Source organism: Leptopilina heterotoma, unplaced genomic scaffold (assembly GCF_015476425.1).
Source record: "Leptopilina heterotoma isolate Lh14 unplaced genomic scaffold, ASM1547642v1 Lhet_58, whole genome shotgun sequence".
Classification (NCBI taxonomy): Eukaryota; Metazoa; Arthropoda; class Insecta; order Hymenoptera; family Figitidae; genus Leptopilina; species Leptopilina heterotoma.
The window spans coordinates 787,901-813,315 of record NW_025111131.1 but is presented as its reverse complement, the minus strand read 5'-3'; the positions used below and the strand labels follow the sequence as shown (position 1 = coordinate 813,315).

The 25,415-nt window shown below is 26.2% G+C and overlaps 1 protein-coding gene across 1 annotated transcript; it reads right to left on the bottom strand.

Annotated features, from left to right (window-relative positions):
• Nucleotides 1-38: 38 nt before the first annotated feature.
• LOC122508840 (general transcription factor 3C polypeptide 5) lies at nt 39-16,176 on the bottom strand. The gene is made up of 7 exons (XM_043622417.1): nt 15,870-16,176; nt 15,251-15,448; nt 8,218-8,578; nt 6,459-7,031; nt 1,471-1,676; nt 1,191-1,374; nt 39-277 (listed from the first exon to the last, which is right to left on the bottom strand). The coding sequence occupies exons 1-7, from the start codon at nt 16,017-16,019 to the stop codon at nt 75-77; spliced, it is 1,875 nt and encodes a 624-aa protein (XP_043478352.1). The 5' UTR covers nt 16,020-16,176; the 3' UTR covers nt 39-74.
• Nucleotides 16,177-25,415: the final 9,239 nt, after the last annotated feature.

Below are 25,415 nucleotides of genomic sequence, written 5' to 3'. Positions count from 1 at the left end.
TATTTCTTTACAGTTTTGTGTGAAATGAGAAAAGTAGATTTTTATCAAACCTTTTTTTTATTAAAATAACTAAATTAATTATTATCGTCAGCAATTATTAATCTATCATCCTCTGGAGCTTCCTCATCACCGAAAGATTCAACTGATTCTGGTTCCGATTCTTCCATTGAATTAACTAAACGGAAATTTGCTTTTCGCCTCGCCAATGGTTTCTTCTTATTCGTAGAAAGCATTTTTCGACCCGCAAATTTCTTCCGTCGAGGCAATGACGTAGGATCTAGAATAAAATTTGCAGTTAAATATCTAAGAATCGGAAACTAAATCTAAAAAATTTAAATTAAAACTAAAAATGTAATTTAATTAAAATAAATTTTAAATCGAAAATTAATTATAAAAACAAAAATTAAGGAGGTTGTTTACAGGTATGCAGACCTTCAGAAAAAATATTGAATTGACATTAAAGAATTTTTTAATATTATTGTTATTCGTATCTTCTGGAAGAACAAATATCAATTTTCAAGAAAAAAATTTGAAACTTACAAAAATTGTTTATTTAGTCATTTTTGCATATGATCAAAGTTTTCTTCATATTAAAAGGTTAAAGTTTTTCAAAACTTATTCGATTTAAGTCAATGATGACTTATTTTCTTCAGAAAATGATTCTCTATAACTTGACCGCTCAGATTTATAAACAAATACACCGTTTTGAAAATATGCTTATTTGTTTACAAAAAATTTTTAAAATTAAATCACTTTTTTTAAACAAATAAGCATATTTTCAAAACGGTGTATTTGTTTATAAATCTGAGCGGTTAAGTTATAGAGAATCATTTTCTGAAGAAAATAAGTCATCATTGACTTAAATCGAATCAGTTTTGAAAAACTTTAACCTTTTAATATGAAGAAAACTTTGATCATATGCAAAAATGACTAAATAAACAATTTTTGTAAGTTTCAAATTTTTTTCTTGAAAATTGATATTTGTTCTTCCAGAAGATACGAATAACAATAATATTAAAAAATTCTTTAATGTCAATTTAATATTTTTTCTGAAGGTCAGCATACCTGTAAACAACCTCTTTAAATCTAGAATTCTAATCGAAATCAAATGTAGAATCAAAATTTAATTATAGAATCGAAAATTAAATCTAAAATTTAAAAAAATTGTTTAAAAGTTGTTTTTAACGTACGATCTTCTGGAATGTTATTTTGTTTACGAAGTTCGGCGCGAATTTGTCGATTGATTATTTCTCGGCATTGAGCATCGAAACCACTCGGTAACCAGCCTAATTTTGAGTCGCATTTCGTGCCTGCCAAGGGTTTCGGAAGTTTTGTCAACATTTCCTGAATTTCTTCCACATGAATGTCGCAATACTGTTTTCAAAAAGACATTAAAAGTTTTTTAAAATTCGAAAAAGTATAGATATTAAATAAACTTAATTATTTAAATTAAATCGAAAAATTTCAAACCATGTAAAACATTTGACGAGAGGGAGGAATTACACCTTCTTTATAAATATAAACATTCTCGTTCAAATTTCGTTTCTTCTTTTGCGTCTCCTGACTGAAATTCGGCGAAAGAATCATCGTTTTTTGCTTTGAAACAGGAGTCGATTTATATGGCAAATTATATTCCGAATAATTTCTTTTGCACTTTACAGTAGCTCCCAAACCATCTGAAAATTTTTAACTTTTAATTTCCGTCCTCATATTTTCAATTTCGGAAAATTAATCCGGGTTGCCACAAAAATTTTATTCTATTTTTCCCTCATTTTCAGACAAAATTTTGCCTTTTTCCCTGACCCTAAAAAATATTCACTCAAAAAATAATTAGATACTCAAAAAAATGTTCTATCAGATATACCTATCTATTTACGAATTTCTTTAATCAAGATTTTCAAAAATTTCAAATTCAAACCTTTTGAAATTATTATAATAATTAAAGATAACCGAGTGGTAAAATCATTATTTTATCAAGATTCGTGGTAGAGAATCTCCGCCAAATAAGTAAAAATCGCGAATATATATTCTCAAAATATCGACTGTTTATCGATAAAATCGAATAACTCTATTTACTTAAGTAAATATTAACCGATTTTGCTCAATTTTTTGTTGTTGGATAAATAATGATAAAAGAAACAATTCTGTTAAGTTTATTTAATATTTATAGAACACTTTTATATAATTAAAGCAAAGAAAACTGAAAAAATAGCGAATTTTTGACATTTAGACAAATCTAGAGCATAAACTTTTAAACGGATTTGTAAAATATTCTGGAATATTAATTATTAGGTTAAAATCTCGATAAACATTTCAGGAAATTTCAATACATTTCGTATTTTTGGAAATATTTGAATATGTCTTGCCGCCTGTCATTACATTACTTTTGTATTTCCAATCCTGCAACCGCGTTTCTGCTTGGATTAACAAAATCTTTTGAATTCAGACACTGAAAAAAAAGTTCATTGAATCAAGTAAATGCATTTTCTTGACCTGATTTATTTGAAACAAACCCATATTTTCTTATTGGAAGAAATTTATTTTCTTGTGTCAAGTAATTTTGAGCATTGATCAAAGTTATTGAAATAAGAAAATATGGGTTTGACATAAGTAAATATCTTACTGTTTCAAACGAACTGTTTTACATGCGCCAAGTCTCGAAAAAGTATTGAATCAAGAATATCATGTTCTCACGTCAAGTAATTTACCTTGAGTCATTTGGTATCTTGAGTCAAATAATTTTTTTATTTCCTTTAAAGCAACTATTTATTTCATCCAACACCCATAGTCTTGAGCCAAGAAAATGGGAAGATTAATACAAGTTAATAATTGTTTCAACTCAATTAAAAATTATTTTGTTTCAAAGAAATATTAATTAATCTAAGCATTTCTTTTACTTGAAGCATTTCTATATTCTCATGTTTCGAAAACATTAATTTCTTGCGAGAATGTTATATTTTCTGAAATGAAATATTTTATTTATTCAATTCAATTAAGTGTAAGATCTTGAATTAAATCATTCTTTTGTTTCCTTTAAAAAAGTTTTTACTTAATTCAACGCTCATATAATCCTGATTCAAGAAAATACGAAGGTTAATATAAGTAAATATTTGTTTCAAGTTGATTAAAAATTACATTCAATTAATCCCATATTTATTTGAAGAAAGAAATTCATTTTCTTGTGTCAAGTAATTATTAGCATTGAACAGAATTCTTGAATTAACAATTTAGTATTTGGCAGAACTCAATATGTAATTATTTCAACCAAATATTTTACTTTTCCGAAGTACCAAAAAGTATTGAATCTACTTAGAATATCATGTTCTTAAGCGAAATAATAAAGTATTGTCTGGAGAATTCATGTTTCTTGAATCTAATCATTTTATTTATTTGCTTTGAAACTTTTTTTTACTTAACACAATGCCGGTGTTCTTGATCCAAGAAAATATTTTTCTTCAAATGTATATGCAACTTAAATATCAGTTTTTGAAAACTGTCCATTGAGGATAGGATGGCATAGTGGTAGCGTGACGGCTTCTGGTGCGTGCAACCCGAGTTCAATTCCTCCGACCGTGGAAAATTTTCTTTCAAGGTATATTTGTTGTATTTGTGTTAAGTAATAATTAAATGTAAATATATATGTAAAATAACAATTATTTAATTATTTAAATAAAAAATATAAATGTTAATTAATTAAATAATAGAAATGTTTGACCTAAGTATTAGAAAAGATGGGATGGGGGTAAGGGGGGGGGGTAATTTAAGTAAATAATTTACTTGTATTGAGAAAGTATTTTTTTGATTGAAATCTATAAATTTTCTCAAATCAAGAAAATATTTTCTTGGACAGACAACATACTTTCTTGATTTGATACATAAATGATTTTGAATTAATATATTCTGCATTTCTTACATGCTACTTAATTTCTTGGTCGAATTCCATATTTTCTTGGATCAAGAATATCTGTTCTTCTCACAAAATAAATGTTTTCTTCATTTAAATCTTGAATTACTTGAACGAACGTTACAAAAAATTGAATGAATCAAATAAAATAATTCAATTAACTATATATATTCTTAGAACAAGAAAATATTTTATTCATTTAATACATTTCATACTTCGTATAAGAAGACTAACTTCTTGGTCGAATTCCATATTTTCTTGGATCAAGAATATATGTTCTTCTTCCAAATATCCTATGTCAAGAAAATCGTTTTCTTGAATCAATACTTTAATAGTCTTGGCCGTATTCAATCCCACGATTTGCTTCAACCAAGAAAAATTTTCTTGGTTCAATACTTTTTTTTTCAGTGGACAATTAAAAACATTTGTGACAAATGTACGTTGTCAGATTTTGTAAAAAGTGCATGTGTGCAGAGAAAAACTAGTTCGAAAACGGTTGTTTACTAATTTCACGTCATTTCAAACAGGCAGTGCCGTTTTTCTTGGGCGATAACTGCAAGTCGCACATAACCTACAAATTTCAGAGACCATCGAACGTTCTTAAGGCAATTTTATAATCTTGGAGTCAATAATTTTTCTAACTTATAATTGATGAAACTATTGACGCCAGAATTTAAAAATTAGGTACCATTTTGCATCAAAGATGTTTTTGTTGGTATATTATAATAAGGAAACCGCTGCCAAGTTGTATATTTTTTTATAGTTTTGGTGCTCATTTCATGAACACTTTACTTCCTCATGGAGATAAAAATAATAGAAATATATGAATAACTTTTTATAAATATGGTAAAAGTGATTGAATTTTGAGTCAATGAATGTATTTTTAAATACCCTACAAGATAGTTACAATATTTTAATAGTTAAATAAAAATTTTCAAACAGAAAAGTTGAGAAAATGTCATTTTTCACAATTTTTAGTTTTTAAAATACCAATAATTTCGAAATTTATTATCGAATTAGGTTTAAAAATAGGTCAATCGAAGCGTTTTTTAATGCTCTACAAGTTAATAACGATAATTTTAAAGTTACTTCTACGTTTTTCAACAAAATTTTCAAAAGTCTTATTTTCCAAAATTTTTGATTTTTAAAAGTTTAATAACTCTGGTTAATATGGACGAAAAATGTTCAATTAGGGCTCAAAAGATGTGTCTAAAAAAACTCTACAAAATTATGTAAAAACATTTATAGATGGCCTAACATTTTTTTAAAGTTATGGGCAAAAAACGTTTTTTTGTAAAATTAAAAATAAAAAAAAAATTTAGTTAAACTTTATTAATATATCAGAAAGTACTCTCACTTTATGTCTGCAGGTGAGATCTACAATTTAAAAAAAAATTTAACCCAAAAGCTCTTCATGATTTCGAGATATTTATGAAAATGTGATGTTTACACACACACACACACACACACACACGCGGAAAATGTCATTTTTGAACTCCTGAGGTCAAATAACATAAAGATATGTCAAAAAATCGAACTCGAAAAATTTTGGTATTACAATACTTCCTCTATGAGGAAGTAATATTATACTGTAACTACTTTAAAATTATTTTTTTGAATTTAATTATTATATTCTAGAAATTTTAAATCCAATTTTTCATTAAATCAATTATTTTCTAAAATTTTAATAAATCCTGCGACAAAAATAGACAATAATCGAAGCTCGAATAAACGAGGGTGTACTGTAGAAATTTCGATCCATGGAAGGTAAAAGTATAGACATTGTGTTATAGACAAGTGTTTTATGTCATATTTTTCATTGATGTCAAATAATTAAAATGATAGCGTCGTTTCGATGACTTGGTTTCTCATCATCATCAGGCTAAGCCTAAATAAATAAACACTAAATTTACACCATAAATAAAGACGAAAAAAAAATTATTTAAAAGTTATAAATTTAAAAAAAAATTATTTACCACATCACAAAAACACGTTACATATTAAATTCGCACAGTTATTACTGGCACGAGTTTAATATGTAACGTGTTTTTGTGATGTGGTAAATAATTTATTTTTAAATTTATAACTTTTAAATCGAAATTTCTACTTAGTTTTAATATAAAAAAAAATTTCGGAAGGGAATATCATCATTATACTATATGTTATACTATATTCAATTATATAATTTCTAAGTAATAGTTTTATGATAGTCCTTCAAAAATTAAGTTATTTAAAAAGAAATTATTGTCAGAAATAGAAAAATTTGAAGGTTTTGTATTAGAATTCGTGTCAATTTCAAAGTTTAGAAGGCAAATAAAAAAGATACCAAAATTTAGAATTTTCTTATGAATTCTAAAAATTAAATTTTTTTACTTTTAATAAAAATCCCCGACTTTCCCCTGAATGCCCTGATCTGTAGCAACCCTGTTAATAGTAAAAATAACACCAAAAGAAAATATAACAGTAATCTAAATAATTGACAGTAAAAGAGAAAACTACGTAACATTAAAATAAAAGAATAGAAAAATTCAACAAATAGAAAACAATTTCTTACGCATCGCCTTCAATCGATAATCCAAAGTCTGATATTTCCTCGCCGATGGATCCTTTCTAGGATCGTAACCTAGTTTCACCCACATAACACGCCATGGACCAGTGAGAAAATAATAAGCAACCGATGGCAATAAAATCTTCAATTGATCACTGGTGAAATTAGTCTTATGCATTAGCGCATTTTTCGACCATACTGGACGCTCTTGAAATAATTTTTCAATTTTCTCAAGATGGAAATGTTGTAGAAATTTCACTCTCATTGCCGTGTCGATACCTTTTGGTGGATTAAATGGCACTTCGGGATCAGTGAAATTGACAAAATTCGAAAATCCATGACGTCGTTTTCTCGTCTTTCCAATAACATTCATTGGCTCGGAATCTAATACAGTTTTTGGCACGTACTGCTGTACACTCACCATTCTACTGAATGCAGCTGGTGGTAAAAAATAAGGAACCTCCACATCCAACCATTTATAACGTGGAATATCCCTTGGATATATTTTATCGTATATACATTCCTCCTCGTTTGTTACTGGATTCTTTACTATTGGCAAATATTGAAAGTCGCACAAATCTGAAATGTTTACAATATCATTAATAATTCAAATAATTCCCTGACTTTCCTGACTTGTAGCAACCCTGATTATGCTCAACAATAGTAAAATAATAAACAAGTTGTAAATCCAGATGTTCATTACATGAACATTTTGCTTCCTCTTTACGATTAGCAAAAAAAATTTGCTTCCTCGTGGAGGAAGCATTAACGATAAGTATATTTCATTTTTAAATCATTTTTAATACAATTTAACATTTATAAAATAAAGTTCATTCGTCTTAATAGAAAGAATAAAATTTTCTTATACAGTAATATGAATCTAAATAAACAAAAAAATTTTTAGTATAAAAGTGAATTTTTCAACTTTAATTGTAATTAATTCTATAATTTTTCAGTAGAATATATACTTTATATACATCAATCGATTCGTCTTTATGCAAAGAATAAGATTTTTTATTTATTTTTCAATAAATAATAACATTTTATTGTACAGCAACATGATTTTTAAGAAAAAATGAATGTTTATTAAAAGTGCAAATTTTTTGTCTATAATTGGTTTTAATTCTATAAATTTAAATACAATATATACTTTACATATACCAATCGATTCGTCTTGGTGCAAAAAATAAGATTTTAGAAATAAATGAGTAATATTTTCTTATACAGCAACATAATTTTGCAGAAAGAACTCATTTTTTGATAAAAATGCGAATTTTTCAGCTTTAATTGTGATTAACTCTATAAATTCTCATACAATTTATACTTTGCATATACCAATCGATTCGTCTTGATGCAAAGAATAAGATTTTATTATATATTAACTTCAATAACCAACTTAAAAAAAAAATTTTGAAAAAAAATTTTTTTTAGAAAAAAGTCAAAAAAAAATTTTTTTTCTGAGAATTTTTTAAAGTCTATCAATCCATTTCGAGATATTTTTATGATAAATATACCTGGTAAATTTTAGCCAAATTCGTTAAAACCTCTTCGAGTTATTGTGTTCACAAAATTCGGGATCCACACACACACACACATACATACATCCGGACAATTGTTCAGGGTCTTATATAACATAGTTCCATATAGAAGGAAATTTGTTAAAAGGATTTTTAAAAATTTTGTAAATTAAAGGACTACAAAGCTTCCTCACCAGGAAGCAAAATAATAAATTCAATACAAAAAAGGGGTGTTTTTTGAAACATACTTGTAAATTTAAATTCCGTATCGACTCGTCCCAAAACTTTAAGTTTAGGCAATTCGTAGTCTTGATCAGAGGACAAATTTTCATATTTTTGTCTGTCAAAAGCGGGCGGAATGTTTTCTGGTGCACCATAGGGATTATTTCTGTTACTCCCGTCTGTTTCGAAATTACTTTGTTTCTTACTGATTTGAGTATTATTTTGTTGCAGTAATTCACTATCATTTACTTGAACGGCTCTCGATTTTTTCACTCTCACACGTAATAAAAAACCACAAGTGTTATTCCTATCACCACAAGCTGGTTTACTGTAACCTTCCTCGGGTCTAAAGCGTAATTCTAATCTCCTATTATTAACGTCAACTGCCTGAAAAATTAAAATGTAGTTATCAAAATAATTTATCAAATTTACAAAACGAAACATTTCAAAGTATTTTTAAAGATCAAATTAGTTTTATGTCCCTTATATTATTTATTTATTACTTATGTGCGATTCCATGGGAGATTTTAGTTTTTTCGGAGTAAGTAAACCAATTGCAATGAAACTTAGGAATTTCAATCTACACATAAAAAGAAACATTTCCACCAAATATTACGTCAAAATATTCAGTAGTTTTTGAGATGTCAAAATTTTTCCAAAATTTTGAAATCGTTATATCTTATTATTATGTTTATATTATTAATTACACAGGTCCACAAAAAAATTCATTGAAAGGTTCCTATGACCAAACCTGGTGTATTATATGTTTTTGGGGTCGCTGAAAACGAATCTGAAGTCCGTTTTGCTCAATCACGTCAGGATTTTTCCTAACCTCATATCAGATTTTACGTGACAGATAAAATTCTATAAATATTGACAAATTTACCTCAATCTTGGTATCGAAGGTTTATTGGGGTTGCTGATTACGAATTTAAAGTCAGATTTATGAAATAAAAATAAACGATCTAATATGGCGGTCGAATTTATAGAAATTTCTCGAATCTTTACAGAACTTGATATCTAGGTGTTTTTAAGGTCACTGACCAGGAATTCTTTTGTAGGTCTGTATCTAGGGCAACTCCACGTTGTGACGGTGGGCAACGGAGTTATTCCGTGGTCTGTCAGAGTCCAAAAACTCACAGATACTAAGTTCTGTAAAAATTCAAAAAATTTTTATAAATCTGACCGCCATATTAAATACTTTATTTTTATTTCAAAAATGTGACTTTAAATTCGTAATCAGCGACCTCAAAAACCCCTTGATACTAAGTTTTGTAAAAATTCAAGAATTTTTTAAAAAACCGACCGCCATATTGGATCCGCCATTTTGTATTTTAAAAATCTGCCTCTAAGTTCGTAATCAGCAACCCCAATAAAGCCTTAATACCAAGATTGAAGTAAATCCGTCAATATTTATAGAATTTTATTTGTCACGTAAAATCTAAAATCTGATATGTATTTTGAGGTTAGGAAAAATACTGACGTGATGGAGCAAAACGGACTTCAGATTCGTTTTCAGTGACCCCAAAAACATATAATACACCAGGTCTGATCGTTTATACAAAATTTTTATTAACAAAAAAGTTATTAAATAATAATTGACTAACTTTTGAACATAAGCACGAAATTGAATGAGGCAAACACTAAAAAAATCTTCGCTATGGTTTCTATAAGATTCCGAAATGAAAATTTTGTAATGAGATTGTCTTTATATAATATTTTTAATATTTTTGTTCACTTTTGAGCGTAAACATTGAAAGTTTCTCCTTCTTTTTTTTTTTTCTTCTTAAATTAAATGACTTGTGAAGCTAGGCCAACTGTCAGAACACACACTCTTATATACCAACTAGTTTTGCGTTTCTACAGAACGACTTTTTGAGATTAGGAGTATTCGCATTTGCCTGGACCACCCGTCAATGGGTTTTCTCCCCAGAGAAGAGGGAAACTGTAGAAAACCTCTCCTGAGTACAACCGGTTTATCGACAGCCGAGTTTTAACGCACGGAGAGAAATTTAAACCGTAAAAGACAGTGTCTAATTCAGAAGGTTAAAAGAGGGGGAAAGTTCACGGTAAATCTGATTTCACCGAGTTTTTCCATTCACGAATCGCAAGTGGCAGTGACAGTAACCGTCAGAGAGCGCTACATCTTGTAGAAAATTATGATGAGTTTCCATTCATCGCCTAAGGCTGGAGTCCCATGGCAGCGTTTTGCGTTGCGTTGTAATGAGAGAGAATGCAGCAAACGTATATTTGCGTCTTTTTCTCTCTCATTACAACGCAACGCAAAACGCTGCCATGGGACTGCGGCCTGAGACTCTGATCACACCGTGATTTTACGTTCAACCTTCTCTCCGTGCGGTGTGTACTGGATAATAATCGACAGTGCACATCATTATACCTTGACGTCAAACCTCCCGCTCAGATTATCTCACGTGCAATATGGCTGACATCAGCTGATTTACCGGAGACAAATCAATGGGACAAATCAGTTTTTTAACCATAACTTTTTAAATATTCATTTTTGAACCATAGTGTAATGGAAAATTATTCTTTATTTATCGAATAATCTATTTTTTAAAACAATAAAATTTAATTTTATGGTTTTATTGTTTTATTGTTTTAAAAAATAGATTTCGATAAATAAAGAATAATTTTCCATTACACTATGGTTTAAAAATGAATATTTAAAAAGTTATGGTTAAAAAACTCATTTGTCCCATTGAATTCAATGCATTGTTTGTCCTCCGGTAAATCAGCTGATGTCAGCCATATTGAATTTCCCCCACCCAACTTGAACTACCTTATCAGCTGCGAACTTCCGGTTTCAGAGAGAAAGATCTGCGCGCGCATTTAAAATTACACGTTAAGTAGCAGAAACTTCTAATGTTTACGCTCAAAAGTGAACAAAAATATTATATGAAGACAATCTGATTACAAAATTTTTATTTCGGAGTCTTATAGAAACTGTAGCGAAGATTTTTTTAGTGTTTGCCTCATTCAATTTCGTGCTTGTGTTCAAATGTTAGTCAATTACTATTTAATAATTTTTTTGTTTATAAAAATTTTGTATAAACATAATATAAAAAATTTCCCGGACGCTAGACCCCCTGAAAAAAACTTGGAATAATTTCCATTTTTAAATCAATTTTTATTAGAAAATTCTACGAGAATTCAATTATTTAAATACAAAAATAAATAATTTAGTTATTGAATAAATTGCATGTTTTTTAAAATTGAATTCTCAAATTTAATTAATTCATTCATTTAATTTATCAGCAAATTTTTAAATAATTAAATTTTTGCGACGAATTTTAATAAAATTTCGAAGAATAATTACATTTTTCGAGGAATTCGGTTAAAATTATATTAAAAATAATTGAAATTTTATGATGAGTTTTATTATTCATGAAAATTATTGAATCTCTGTAAAAAATTTTATTATTTATGAAAGTAATTGAATTATTTTTTAATAAAATCATACAAAATTGAAATTTTCTAAAATTTCAAATTAAAACCTTTTAAAGTTCATTTGTTTATGAGAATTGTAAACGCAACTCTTAAAATTCAATTCATTTTGAAATGTTGAAGTAAAATTATTCAAGATTTATTATTTAATTATTTACAAGCAATAATTTTGTGATTCTTATGAATTCTAAAAATTTAATTTTGTCCAGTACTTTTAATATTTTTTTTAATATTTCGATTTTGGTTCTAGCTCAAACCGTTTTGCAGAAAACTTGCACGCCGATTTGCTACTCGAGAATTTGAAGGTCACTTGTTGCTCCTTTTGCATGAGATAATACAAAGTGTAATATTATATCAAAAACAAATTTTACAAGTTAAAAGTAACAATAAATTAATCCCTTTAAACCGATTCCTGTTTACTTTATTCCTTCTATGTAAAAAAAATTCATGAAAAAAAGGTAGAAATTGTGCTGCAAAGGTGTCACTCCCCCGTAATAAAAATCCCTGACTTTTTCCTGAATTCCCTGACCTGTGTCAATTATATTAATTTTTATCAATTTTATATTCATTTATTAATTTTACATTAATTTCTATGTTCGCAACGTTTTTAAGAACAAACACGAAAAAATAATGCGATGACTCATTTTATTTTCACTTCGAATTTATCTTATTTTGAAGCAATTATCTTTTAATTTTAAGTAACAATTAATAAGCAACAATTTCTTAAAAACTTAAGCATCTAAAAATTAGAAATAAATTAAACTTATTAAGAAATTTTGTTGACTTTTAGTTTTTAAAAACGTTGTGGACTTCAGCCTAACAAATTCTGAACATTCAAATGAACGCAATTTATTTATTTATTCCGTAAATTAATATTTTAATTACAATAATATTGCGAGACGTATTTAAAAAATTATAATTTTTAATTGACCATGTCTATACGGCCAGTTAACTGGCAGAATAAGATGGTTTTACTATTTGGCCATTGTATTAACCCCTTCAGTGTGCAGCTAAAATATAACAAAATGGTCCCAAAATGTGTAAGACCTTCTTGTGAATAAATTTTCATGACACTATGTACTAAGGGGTTTTTGGGGTCGCTGATTACGATTCCGGTGTTAATTTTCAAAAATTCAAAATGGCGGATCCAATATGGCGGACACGATATTAAAAAATTCATTGGATTCGCTTAAAATTAGTTACTCGGAGGTTTTCGTGGTCGCTGATTACGAATCTGACATTAGTTTTTTAAAATTCAAAATGTCAAATCCAAAATGGCGAACACGATTTTGAAAAATTCATTGGATTCGCTTAAAATTCGTTACTCGGGGGTTTTCGTGTTCGCTGATTACGAATCTGGCATTAGTTTTTTAAAATTCAAAATGGCGGATCCAAAATGGCAGACACAATTTTGAAAAATTCATTAGATTCGCTTAAAATTCGTTACTCGGGGGTTTTCGTGGTCGCTAATTACGCATCTGTTATTAGTTTTTCAAAGTTTAAATAGTAAGAATTTTTAAAAGAATTTATCCACTTTAGAAATTTTTCAAAATTTTTGGCGGAAATTTTGTATGAAAAATTATTTATTTTAAAAATATGACTTCAGAATCGTGATCAGCGACCCCAAAAACCCCTGAGTAAGAATTTTGAAAAGAATTTATCTACTTTAAAAGATTTACAAAATTTTTGGCGGCCATTTTGGATGAAAAATTATTTATTTTGAAAATCTAACTTTAAAATCGTGATCAGCGACCCCAAAAACCCCCGAGTAAGAATTTTTAAAAAAATTTATCTACTTTTAAAATTTTTCAAAATTTTTAGCGGCCATTTTGGATGAAAAATTATGTATTTTGAAAATATGACTTCAGAATCGTGATCAGCGACCCCAAAAACCCCCGAGTAAGAATTTTTAAAAGAATTTATCTACTTTTGAAATTTTTCAAAATTTTTGGCGGCCATTTTGGATAAAAAATTATTTATTTTGAAAATCTGACTTCAGAATCGTGATCAGCGACCTTAAAAACCCCCGGGTAAGAATTTTTGCGAATATACGTTAAGATGTTTTCTTGTTCGGGCCATGACGTGTATACACGTCATCCACTGTTTGGGCCAGTTTTTTTCATGACGTGTATACACGTCATCCACAGTCAAGAGGTTAATAAAGCGCCCATTAGGTATAAATATATGTTGGATGTGTGTTTGTTTAATTTAACATTTTAACCAATATTGTACAAATTTTTTAAAAAATTCCAAAACAGGTAAATTGGTTCTGCTTTAAATGTGACATGAACTAAACTTATTAAGAAATTTTTGCTAAAATTTATATTATTAAATTTATATTATATAATATTTATATTATTAAATATTAAATTTTTGAATAAAGTAGGAGCACGTTATGCTTTTTGTTATTTTTGTTGTTAGTATAGACGAAGTTCTTGATGCACATTTGAAGGAAAAAAAGCAATTTGTTTTTATTCTGCACACACTTCCTGAAAATTCTGTCTCACGAAGTTTTCTTATAATTTATTTCTAAATCGGTAAAGTTATTTAAATTATAGCTTTTCAATTGGCCAAAAGATACTTAATATACAGTCATGGTGGTCACAAGTTTCACATTATCAATTTCCCTGACAATTTACTGACATTAAAATTATATTCCCTGACAAAATTCTTTTTGCAGGAAAATATGAAAGTTTACAGAAAATGAGTAAAATTTATGAATTTTAATAATTTCTAAAAATAACAATTATAACCCTTCCTAAATTCAATTATTTTCTATAATTTACTATCAAACTTCATCTCTACATCAATTATTTAAATAATTTTCCGAAAGTTCTATTAGAATTCAATTATTTAAATACAAAAAGTGAATTTTTTATAATAATATTGTAATTGTCCATGTTTTTTTCTTAAGTTATTAAGGTAGGTTGTTATGGGGTGATGTGCAACATTTTTTTTCGTTGGACGAAAAACATGTCAAATAATTAAATTTTGAAATATTTCAAAATTGAATGACTTTAGAGGCATTATAATAGAATATTTCTGCATTTTATACTAAAAGATGTGGTATTTTGTTGCAATATATAGAAGAAAAGTCGAAAAGTCGCAATTTTTGAAAATAAATATTATTTAAATTCATAATACTTTTTCACCTTTTGAACCCTTTTTGTTAAATTGTCTTCTACTTCATACACATATTTAGTTGTTTTTTAAACTTTTTTTAATTTATCTAAACGTTAGCTTGCCCGTATATTGAAATATTAAAAACTGTTTATTTTGACTGGCCAAATAGAGTCCCTTTTTTATTTGGCCAGATTTAGATATTAATTGTATATTTTTTTTAGATACACTGGCCAAATAGGAAAAGCAACTTATTCTGCCAGTTCACTGGCAGAATATTTAAACCACCTTATTTTGACAGTTAACTAGCCGAATAGCCACTCTGTTTTTAATTTTGTTTTTGTTTTTAAGAACAGTCACAGTAATTTTAGAAAATATTTATGTTGGCAAAAAATTCCACTCATTTGAACGTTAAAAAACTTGTAGATAATATATTTAATTTCTATCAAATTTTGTATTATTTCTTGAATATACCTTTGAAATTCCATTGAGTCCTCCTAGCGTTTTGATTGCGTTATCAGGATTAATGACATTTCCAGGATATTTAATGCAAATTAATTTGCGATCAAATCTATGACCTCCGGGAAGAACTACACCTGTGAATTCTTTGGCACTTTCAATAACTCGCAAAAATGCTCTTTTACCTTTCTGAGAAGTTGAAGCACTTGGAGTCTAAAACAATATCAAATGTTATTTTAAATATTATTTTATATCGATAAATACATAAATAAATCCTAAACAAAGTAATTAATTAATAAAATTCTATATTAGTAATTAATAATTCAATGTTTTGAATATACATCTATTGTGAATAGTAACTAAATAAATAAATACATACAAACTTCTACTTCAATAAAATAATTAACAAAAGAACTGTAATAAATAAATAAGAAAACTAATAATAAAAAAATAAAACATAAAATTAAATTTTGAATTGAACCCAAGTTTTCAGAATTTAGAAATAGAAAAAAAACAAAATATTAAAATACCAAAACAAATAGAGAAACATAACCTCAAAAGTAACAAACAAATTTTTTATTTCCACTCCCAATGTTTATGATAAACGAATGAATTTAGCGTAAGAAATACTTACCTCTTCGACATCATTAAAATTTTCAAAAACCAAAGAATCTTCACTATCTAATTCGTTTTGACAGTCCTCGAGTGTAAAATCTTTGTCCTTTTCGTTGTTATAATCATTTAGATTTCCGACACTTTCAATTGATTCATTGGACTCACTCATTTTTTCACACTGTGTTATTGTAATTAGTCTACAATTACATTGATAAACTAATAATTATTAAAAATGTTCACATAAATTGTTTTCTATAAACAAAATGAAGCGCATTTATTAAGGTTATGTTACAAGTTGCACCGGTTTTGATCTGATATATTATATTTAATAGATTTAATATATTGTTGGCAACACTGAACTCATTTTTCACGCAAGTAAAGTGGGTTGCCATTCTACAGGTACAGTTTATGAATATATTATATTGTTTGCCAAACAATGGTTTTTTACTGACAGTTGGCTTTGTTTATTTAAATAAATTTAATTTATATTAAAATGATTAAATCATGCTTGCCTATTTAAAAAGGAGAAGAAAAAGCAATGCAAAAGATTAATATTATTTTTATATAATTAAAGTCGACATATTGTAAATAAATAAATAATATTAATACATTTTTGTTCCAATTAATGGTTGAAAACCCATTAAAATTTTTTTAAATTCTCTTATTTACCTAATTAATTAAAAACAACAATTGAATTAAATTTAAAAAATTAATTTAACCAATAAAAAAGTATTCATAAATCTTTTGAATTCAGACAATTAAAAACATTTGTGACAAATGTACGTTATTGTGAGATTTTGTAAAAAGTATCTGTGTGCAGAGAAAAACTCGTTCGAAAACGGTTATTTACTAATTTCGCGTCATTTCAAACAGGCAGTGCCGTTTTTCTTGGGCAATAACTGTAAGTCGCACATAACCTACAAATTTCAGAGATCATCGAACGTTCTTAATAAAAATTATTATTACGGATAATTACAATAATATTATAAATAATTATTAGAAATAATTACACAGTAAAAACAAAGTTTTACTTTAATCTCAAGAGTTGACTTCTTTTCAGATGTAAGTGAAAGTAGACCGAATGGGATTAATTTCAGCCAAGAAGACTACTTTAAAGGCGCTCGCACAGCTATACTTCCTGCATAAGAGTAAGAGAGAAAAAACATTGATTTTGAATTTTCTAACTTATTTACTCTCATGTGTTCCCATAATGACTTATTTATTCTACCGCAATACAAAATCGTGCTTACCGCATCTGAGAAATATCTAATGTCGGTAAGTTAGAGTAACAAGGAATTATCAAATTCTAACCTTTTTTCAGTGTGAATAAATTTTTTGAACAAAATTATTCTTTTTTTCTTAAAACTTCATTTCCTTTATAAATTTAGCTTTGTTTTACTTTGAAAATTTATTTCTATTATCTACATTTACTTTAAAATAGTGTTATATTAAGAAAAATGCTTTAAAAGTCACCTCGTATACAAGCATCTATACACTTCTCATTACGGAAAAGGCTCGTATGAGAGTTTTCTCATATTTCTCATACGAGCTACCGAGCTCGTATACGAACTCCGCGGTCCGTGTATCGAATTTTTTTTTACTGGGGAGCAAACTGTATAGTTAAACACAAAATATTTTCTTTAAGATTATAAGGTCTCATCAAAATCTTCTTTATTCAATACAAGTAGAAATTAATATCCTATGTGTATAATAATTTTATTAATACAATTTACTTGCCTACACAAACAACAAAAACAAATGTTCAAGAACACTGATATATTAATCTCGCGACATAAATTTGTTGACAAGCTGTTTTGACAACTTTTCGAGGTTTGTTTATTGAAATTTAAAGTATATCTAAAGATATCCCAGAGATATTACTGGGACATAAGTACGACGTCCCACAGATATCCACAGGACGTCCTACAAATATCCATAAATATCCCCTAGACATGCTCAGGATACCAAAAGTTCCTTCTCTTAAGATATTTGTTGGAATGTCCATAAGATATCCCTGAGATATCCCAGATATCTATGGATCTAACTGGGACGTTATTTGGATATCCGTAAAATGTCTTGTGCTGTACGGATAACATTTGCTGATTTATTGATAAATTTTTGCACAATAAAATTTGTAAATACGTTAATAAGAATATTAAAATTTGAAAAAAGAATAGCAATTTTTATTAATGAATTATTTAATAATAGAAATAATTTATTGTTTAAATTATATTTATTTACTATTTTTTTATATCATTTTTATTTTATTTAGGGGAGACTGGGGCGAAAAGTTAAATTTTGCATAAATGATTTTTTTGGCAATATAAGCCGCTTAGATGCAAATATTTGTATATCAATATTGTAGGGCAACTTGTCCCCTACAACTTTCAATAAAAAAGTTTCTGATATTTTTGCATACCATACATGTTTTGTCCTTTTTTGAAAAATTTTTTTTTTTTTTAACTTTTCGCCGCGAAAAGAAGGACGCTGCACGGTGGGAAATATTTAAAAGTACGCATAGGCGTAGCGAGCGATTTCTCCTCAACTTCCACTCTTTTCCCCTTTTTTCGTCCCTCTTGGTAAAATTTTTTGACTTTGATAATTAATTAAAAAAAATCCAGATTGAAAATGAAAAAAAGGGCGATTTAGGGAAAAATAATATTTAATAGAGAATATTCAACAAGTTTTCTTATGACGATTAGATGTTTCTATGGGCGTGAATATCAATCCGCGTTTTCCAAAACATAGCAAACTGACAGCTCAAGTACAGTAGAAATGAACGTGAGGAACAAAAATATTAAATGTCAATTATACTCTCATTGTTTACTATTACATTTATTATTTGTTTATTTATTTATTATTGTTATTATATCTATTATTATTTATTATTTTACTTACTTTTTTAAAATATTATTATGGAAAAGTATTAAAACAATAAAGGAAAAATTTTTATGAAAAAATTATTAAACAAATAAAATTTCTAAACAAAAAAAAAGTAAATAATAAAAAATTATGAAATGTATAATTTTAAAAATTTTTTATTGTTATTTTTATTATTGATATTTTTAAGTATATGAAAAACCTAATTTAAATATTCCACAAAATTAGTTTTAAAGTAATTTTTTATAAGGAATTCAACGGTCATAAAATAAAAGCGGACAGAAAATATTTTGACCCTTTTTCAATTATCATTTTTCTTAAAAATTGGTGGATTTCGAAACACACGCGTAATTTGGTAGAAAATATGTTTTTAAATCCATGAAAAGAATTCCAAATGAAATCGATGATTTTCATAATTACCTATAGAAGTATTGTTTTGAAAAAAATCTTTGTTTTTAAACTGAAAATTCTAAAAATAATATTGTTATTCAATTTTTCTATATGGAAAATTATTTGTTTACTTATTTAATTTCTGATCAAAATTTAATCTTAATTTTTCTGTATTTCTATTTTTCATCAATAAAAATTATGATATGAAATTATTTAGAAAAATAAATGTCAAAAAATGCCCTTTTTTAATAAAAAAAAAGCTGCAATGTATTGAAAAAAGACGAAAATTTAATAATCTACTTCAAAAATTGTTAGAAAAAAATTGCAAACATCAACGTCGTTTTCTCAAGACAAAAATGGTTTTCATAATTAGAAATAAATTCTGAGTACCTCCGTGTTTCAGAAAAAGGACTTTTTTCATAAAAAAGATCCAATTTTATGACAAAAATTATGTTTAATAATATTTTCATAAAAAATTTACATTACTTTGTTTTATACTTTTCCATTATAATATTTCTAAAAAGTAAGAATAATAATAAATAATAATAGATAAATAAACAAATAAATATAATTATTTATATAATATTAAATAATAAAAGTAATGACTTATTATTTTTGTTGATCATCTACGTCCCTACATTACCATAGCGTAAATACTTTCAACACGAAAATGGTGCAACCTGTTATGGTCGGCAAAGGCCTACATCGAGCTGTTGCTTTGTTTTGTAAAACGCGGATTCATATTTACGCTCCTAGAAACATCTAATCGTCATAAGTAAGTTTGAATTATATTCTCTATTAAATATTATTTTTCCTTAAATCGCCCTTTTTTTCATTTTCTGTCTGAATTTTTTAAAATTAATTATCAAAGTCGAAAACTTCCCCTCTTTTGGTGTAATTTTTTACTTTGATAATTAATTTTTAAAAATTCAGACAGAAAATGAAAAAAAAGGCGATTTAGGGAAAAATAATATTTAATAGAGAATATAAAACAAATTTTCTTATGACGATTAGATGTTTCTATGGGCGTAAATATCAATCCGCGTTTTACGAAACATATCAAACTGATAGCTCTATATGTAGGGAGAAGTTGGACATGGCCGACCATAACAGGTTGCTCCGTTTGCGTGGTACAGTAGGAATGAACGTGAGGAACAAAAATATTAAATGTCAATTACTCTTATTGTTTACTATTATATTTATTATTTGTTTATTTATTTATTATTGTTATTATATCTATTATTATTTATTATTATACTTACTTTTTAAAAATATTATTATGGAAAATTATTAAAACAATAAAGGGAAATTTTTTATGAAAAAATTATTAAACAAATAAAATTACTAAACAAAAAAAAGTAAATAATAAAAAATTATGAAATGTATAATTTTTTAAATTATATTAGTTACAAAAATTTTTTTAAACAAAATTATTTCAAATACCAAGATTAATTTTTTTTATAGACAATTTGAAAATTAATACACTGGGAATAATATTGACACATTCAGAAAAAATAAATTTTAATGGATAATTTTTTTTTTATTATTTATCAACTATAGTTTATTTCTAAGAAAATTATACATTTCATAATTTTTTATTATTTACTCTTTTTTGTTTAGAAATTTTATTTGTTTAATAATTTTTTCATAAAAAATTTTCCTTTTATTGTTTTAATAATTTTCCATAATAATATTTTTAAAAAGTAAGTATAATAATAAATAATAATAGATATAATAACAATAATAAATAAATAAAAAATAATAAATATAATAGTAAACAATAACAGGGTTCCTACAGAATCTGGAAATCATGGAAATGGTATGGAATTTTTAAAAGGCTTCTGGAAATCAGGGAAATAATGGAAAAGGCCTGGAACTTTTAAAAGTTTCTAAATTTTTTCTGTTTTCCATTTTTTCTCTTGAATAGAAATTCAAATAATAACAAAGCTAAATGGCATAAAAGAGAAGAAAAAATATTGAATTTTAAAAAATTCGATTTTTCGGATTTTTGATAATTTTCTATAATTTTAGATTTTTTACCAAAGAGTCGAGACTATTAAATAAGTAAAGTATTTTCCAAGAGCCCAAAAATAATGAAGCTAAATCCCATAAAAGAGAGGAAAAAATGTTGAATTTTAAGAAATTCGGATTTTTGATAATTTTCGATAATTTTAGATTTTTTACCAAAGAGTCGAGACTATTTAATAAGTAAATTATTTTCCAAGAGCCCAAAAATAATGAAGCCAGGCTTCGAAGTGACACACTTTTCCACTTTTTTTGGTCAAGCCTACTTTTTGCTACTTATTTTGTCAAAAAGTTACTAAATGCTACTTTTTTCCAAAAAAGGTAAAAAAAATTTACAGAATTCAAGAATTTTAGTTTTTTTGGTGAATTTCGTAGATTTCAAAAAACCCGCCAAGTGAATTAAATTTATTATTGGACGCGTGATTATAATATATTATAATAATTACTAATAGTGGATGTTTATTAAATTACAACTTTTTAACGTTTCGAATTTTTCGTATCTAATTTTATTATTCTTTAAGCTTCTTAAAAAAATTCAAAACTAAATTTTTTAACTATATAATTTAATAGTAATACCTTTTTTGACTTTATAAAAGTTCCATCAAGTATAGAAAAAATTAATTAAGAATGAAAACTTAATTCTTTTGGTTATATAAATTGTTTGATTAAAAATCCAAAATAATATTTGTTTAACGTGATTATTTATTATATTATGTTTACAAACTTTATGTCAAATTTAAAAATATTAATTGTATTTTCAATAATACAGTGTTTTAAGTCGGTTGTTCAATAATAAAAAAATCATTTATAAAGATTTAAGATCTATCTAGAAAAAAAATTATAATTTTTTTTATTGGAATTAAATTGCTCATAATTTATTATTGTACAAAATTATGGCTATGTGGATTCTAAAATTAAAAAAATTTATATGACTAAAACAATCCATTTTTTCCATTTTGATAGTTGTTATTAGTAAATTACTAAAAAATGTTTACGTTTCATTTTTAAAAATTAGATGCCTGATAAAAAGTTATTGATAGTTTTTTAAAAAATAATAAGGAGAAAGAAGGTGTCAATTTAACTTCTCAAAATTATGAGCCTGTTATTAAAAAACAAATTCTTATGAAAGATCTCATTTAAGTATTATTAGCAATTGCATTTCATTATGTAAATGAAACTTTCGAATGTAAAATATCGACAAAAAAGCTATTATATTTTCATGTTTTATGTTTATTTTTGAATTTTTGATAATTTTCTATAATTTTAGATTTTTTACCAAAGGGTGGAGACTATACGGCCATGACTATAGTCATGGCCGACTATATCAGGTTGCACCGTTTGCGTAGTACAGTAGGAATGAACGTGATGAACAAAAATATTAAATGTCAATTACTCTTATTCAGGATTCCTACAGAAATCCGAATTTAAAATTCCATACCTTTTCCATGATTTCCAGGTCAAATTTTTACGAAATTCCAATAGAATTTTAAATCTAATTTCAATATTTTTAGGCTCTTTAAAAACACTTTACTTATTTAATGGTCTCCAGCCTTTGGTAAAAATTCTAAAATTATCAAAATTTATCAAAAATTCGAAAAACCAATTTTTTTAAAATTCAACAGTTTTTTTTCTCTTTGATAGTATTTAGCTTCATTATTTTTGGGCTCTTTGAGAACACTTTACTTATTAAATAGTCTTGAATCTTTGGTAAAAAATCTAAAATTATCAAAAATTCAAAAAACCGAATTTTTTAAAATTCAACATTTTTTCCTCTCTTTTATGGGATTCAGCTTCATTATTTTTGGGCTCTTGAAAAATACTTTAGAGAAAGGTGCGGATAGATGCCCCCTTTCTCAGATCTCCAATATGAAAGAAACTATATTTATGGATTATTAGTTTTTTTTATACCTATTGGCCATAACAATTTTACTGTAAAGTACCAGCTCGCTGGCACCCCGGGGTTAATAGTTATAATAATGTAAAAATTTCAGATTGCTGAAAATGTCCAAAAATTTTCAAACTGCTGGACAAAATTCCTCATTACAAAAATCGAGGATATTTAATATGTAAGAAAATATTTTCAATTATTTAATTGTTTCAATTTAATCAGAGAAACATATTAGATCGACGTTTTCCATTATTTATAATAATAGTTGTAATAAATGATAATAACTTACCGCGGGGGGCGTCTTACCCACCCAGGTGGGATATATGGCTAAATACAGACCTTTTGTATTTTCGTTCTGATTAATTTATTATTTATTGTAGGTATTTGGTCCTTAGGTACATATGTTAATAATAAATAGTAATAGTGTGTAAAAATCAAATAGTCAATTAAAAATATTAATATTTGTTGAATTTAGATGTAATTTTCGAATTGGGGGGGGGGCATCTATCCGCACTTTACCCTACTTATTAAATAGTCTCGACCCTTTGGTAAAAAATCGAAAATTATCAAAAATTTAGCTTCATTATTTTTGGGCTCTTGGAAAATAATTTACTTATTAAATAGTCTCGACTCTTTGGTAAAAAATCTAAAATTATCGAAAATTATCAAAAATCCGAATTTCTTAAAATTCAACATTTTTTCCTCTCTTTTATGGGATTTAGCTTCATTATTTTTGGGCTCTTGGAAAATACTTTACTTATTTAATAGTCTCGACTCTTTGGTAAAAAATCTAAAATTATAGAAAATTATCAAAAATCCGAAAAATCGAATTTTTTAAAATTCAATATTTTTTCTTCTCTTTTATGCCATTTAGCTTTGTTATTATTTGAATTTCTATTCAAGAGAAAAAATGGAAAACAGAAAAAATTTAGAAACTTTTAAAAGTTCCAGGCCTTTTCCATTATTTCCCTGATTTCCAGAAGCCTTTTAAAAATTCCATACCATTTCCATGATTTCCAGATTCTGTAGGAACCCTGTTATTGTTTACTATTATATTTATTATTTTTTATTTATTTATTATTGTTATTATATCTATTATTATTTATTATTATACTTACTTTTTAAAAATATTATTATGGAAAATTATTAAAACAATAAAAGGAAAATTTTTTATGAAAAAATTATTAAACAAATAAAATTTCTAAACAAAAAAGAGTAAATAATAAAAAATTATGAAATGTATAATTTTCTTAGAAATAAACTATAGTTGATAAATAATAAAAAAAAAATTATCCATTAAAATTTATTTTTTCTGAATGTGTCAATATTATTCCCAGTGTATTAATTTTCAAATTGTCTATAAAAAAAATTAATCTTGGTATTTGAAATAATTTTGTTTAAAAAAATTTTTATAACTAATATAATTTGAAAAATTATACATTTCATAATTTTTTATTATTTACTTTTTTTTGTTTAGTAATTTTATTTGTTTAATAATTTTTTCATAAAAAATTTCCCTTTATTGTTTTAATAATTTTCCATAATAATATTTTTAAAAAGTAAGTATAATAATAAATAATAATAGATATAATAACAATAATAAATAAATAAACAAATAATAAATATAATAGTAAACAATAAGAGTAATTGACATTTAATATTTTTGTTCCTCACGTTCATTCCTACTGTACCACGCAAACGGAGCAACCTGTTATGGTCGGCCATGTCCAACTTCTCCCTACATATAGAGCTATCAGTTTGATATGTTTCGTAAAACGCGGATTGATATTTACGCCCATAGAAACATCTAATCGTCATAAGAAAATTTGTTTTATATTCTCTATTAAATATTATTTTTCCCTAAATCGCCTTTTTTTTCATTTTCTGTCTGAATTTTTAAAAATTAATTATCAAAGTAAAAAATTACACCAAAAGAGGGGAAGTTTTCGACTTTGATAATTAATTTTAAAAAATTCAGACAGAAAATGAAAAAAAGGGCGATTTAAGGAAAAATAATATTTAATAGAGAATATAATTCAAACTTACTTATGACGATTAGATGTTTCTAGGAGCGTAAATATGAATCCGCGTTTTACAAAACAAAGCAACAGCTCGATGTAGGCCTTTGCCGACCATAACAGGTTGCACCATTTTCGTGTTGAAAGTATTTACGCTATGGTAATGTAGGGACGTAGATGATCAACAAAAATAATAAGTCATTACTTTTATTATTTAATATTATATAAATAATTATATTTATTTGTTTATTTATCTATTATTATTTATTATTATTCTTACTTTTTAGAAATATTATAATGGAAAAGTATAAAACAAAGTAATGTAAATTTTTTATGAAAATATTATTAAACATAATTTTTGTCA

Excerpts from the sequence above, each read along its gene's own strand:
- LOC122508840 (XM_043622417.1), bottom strand. The coding sequence starts at position 16,019 with ATGAGTGAGTCCAATGAATCAATTGAAAGTGTCGGAAATCTAAATGAT. Across the intron at positions 15,449-15,869 it reads ATTTTAATGATGTCGAAGAG|ACTCCAAGTGCTTCAACTTC; the intron begins GTAAGTATTTCT and ends ATATTGTTTTAG. Across the intron at positions 7,032-8,217 it reads TACGGAATTTAAATTTACAA|ATTTGTGCGACTTTCAATAT; the intron begins GTATGTTTCAAA and ends TAAACATTTCAG.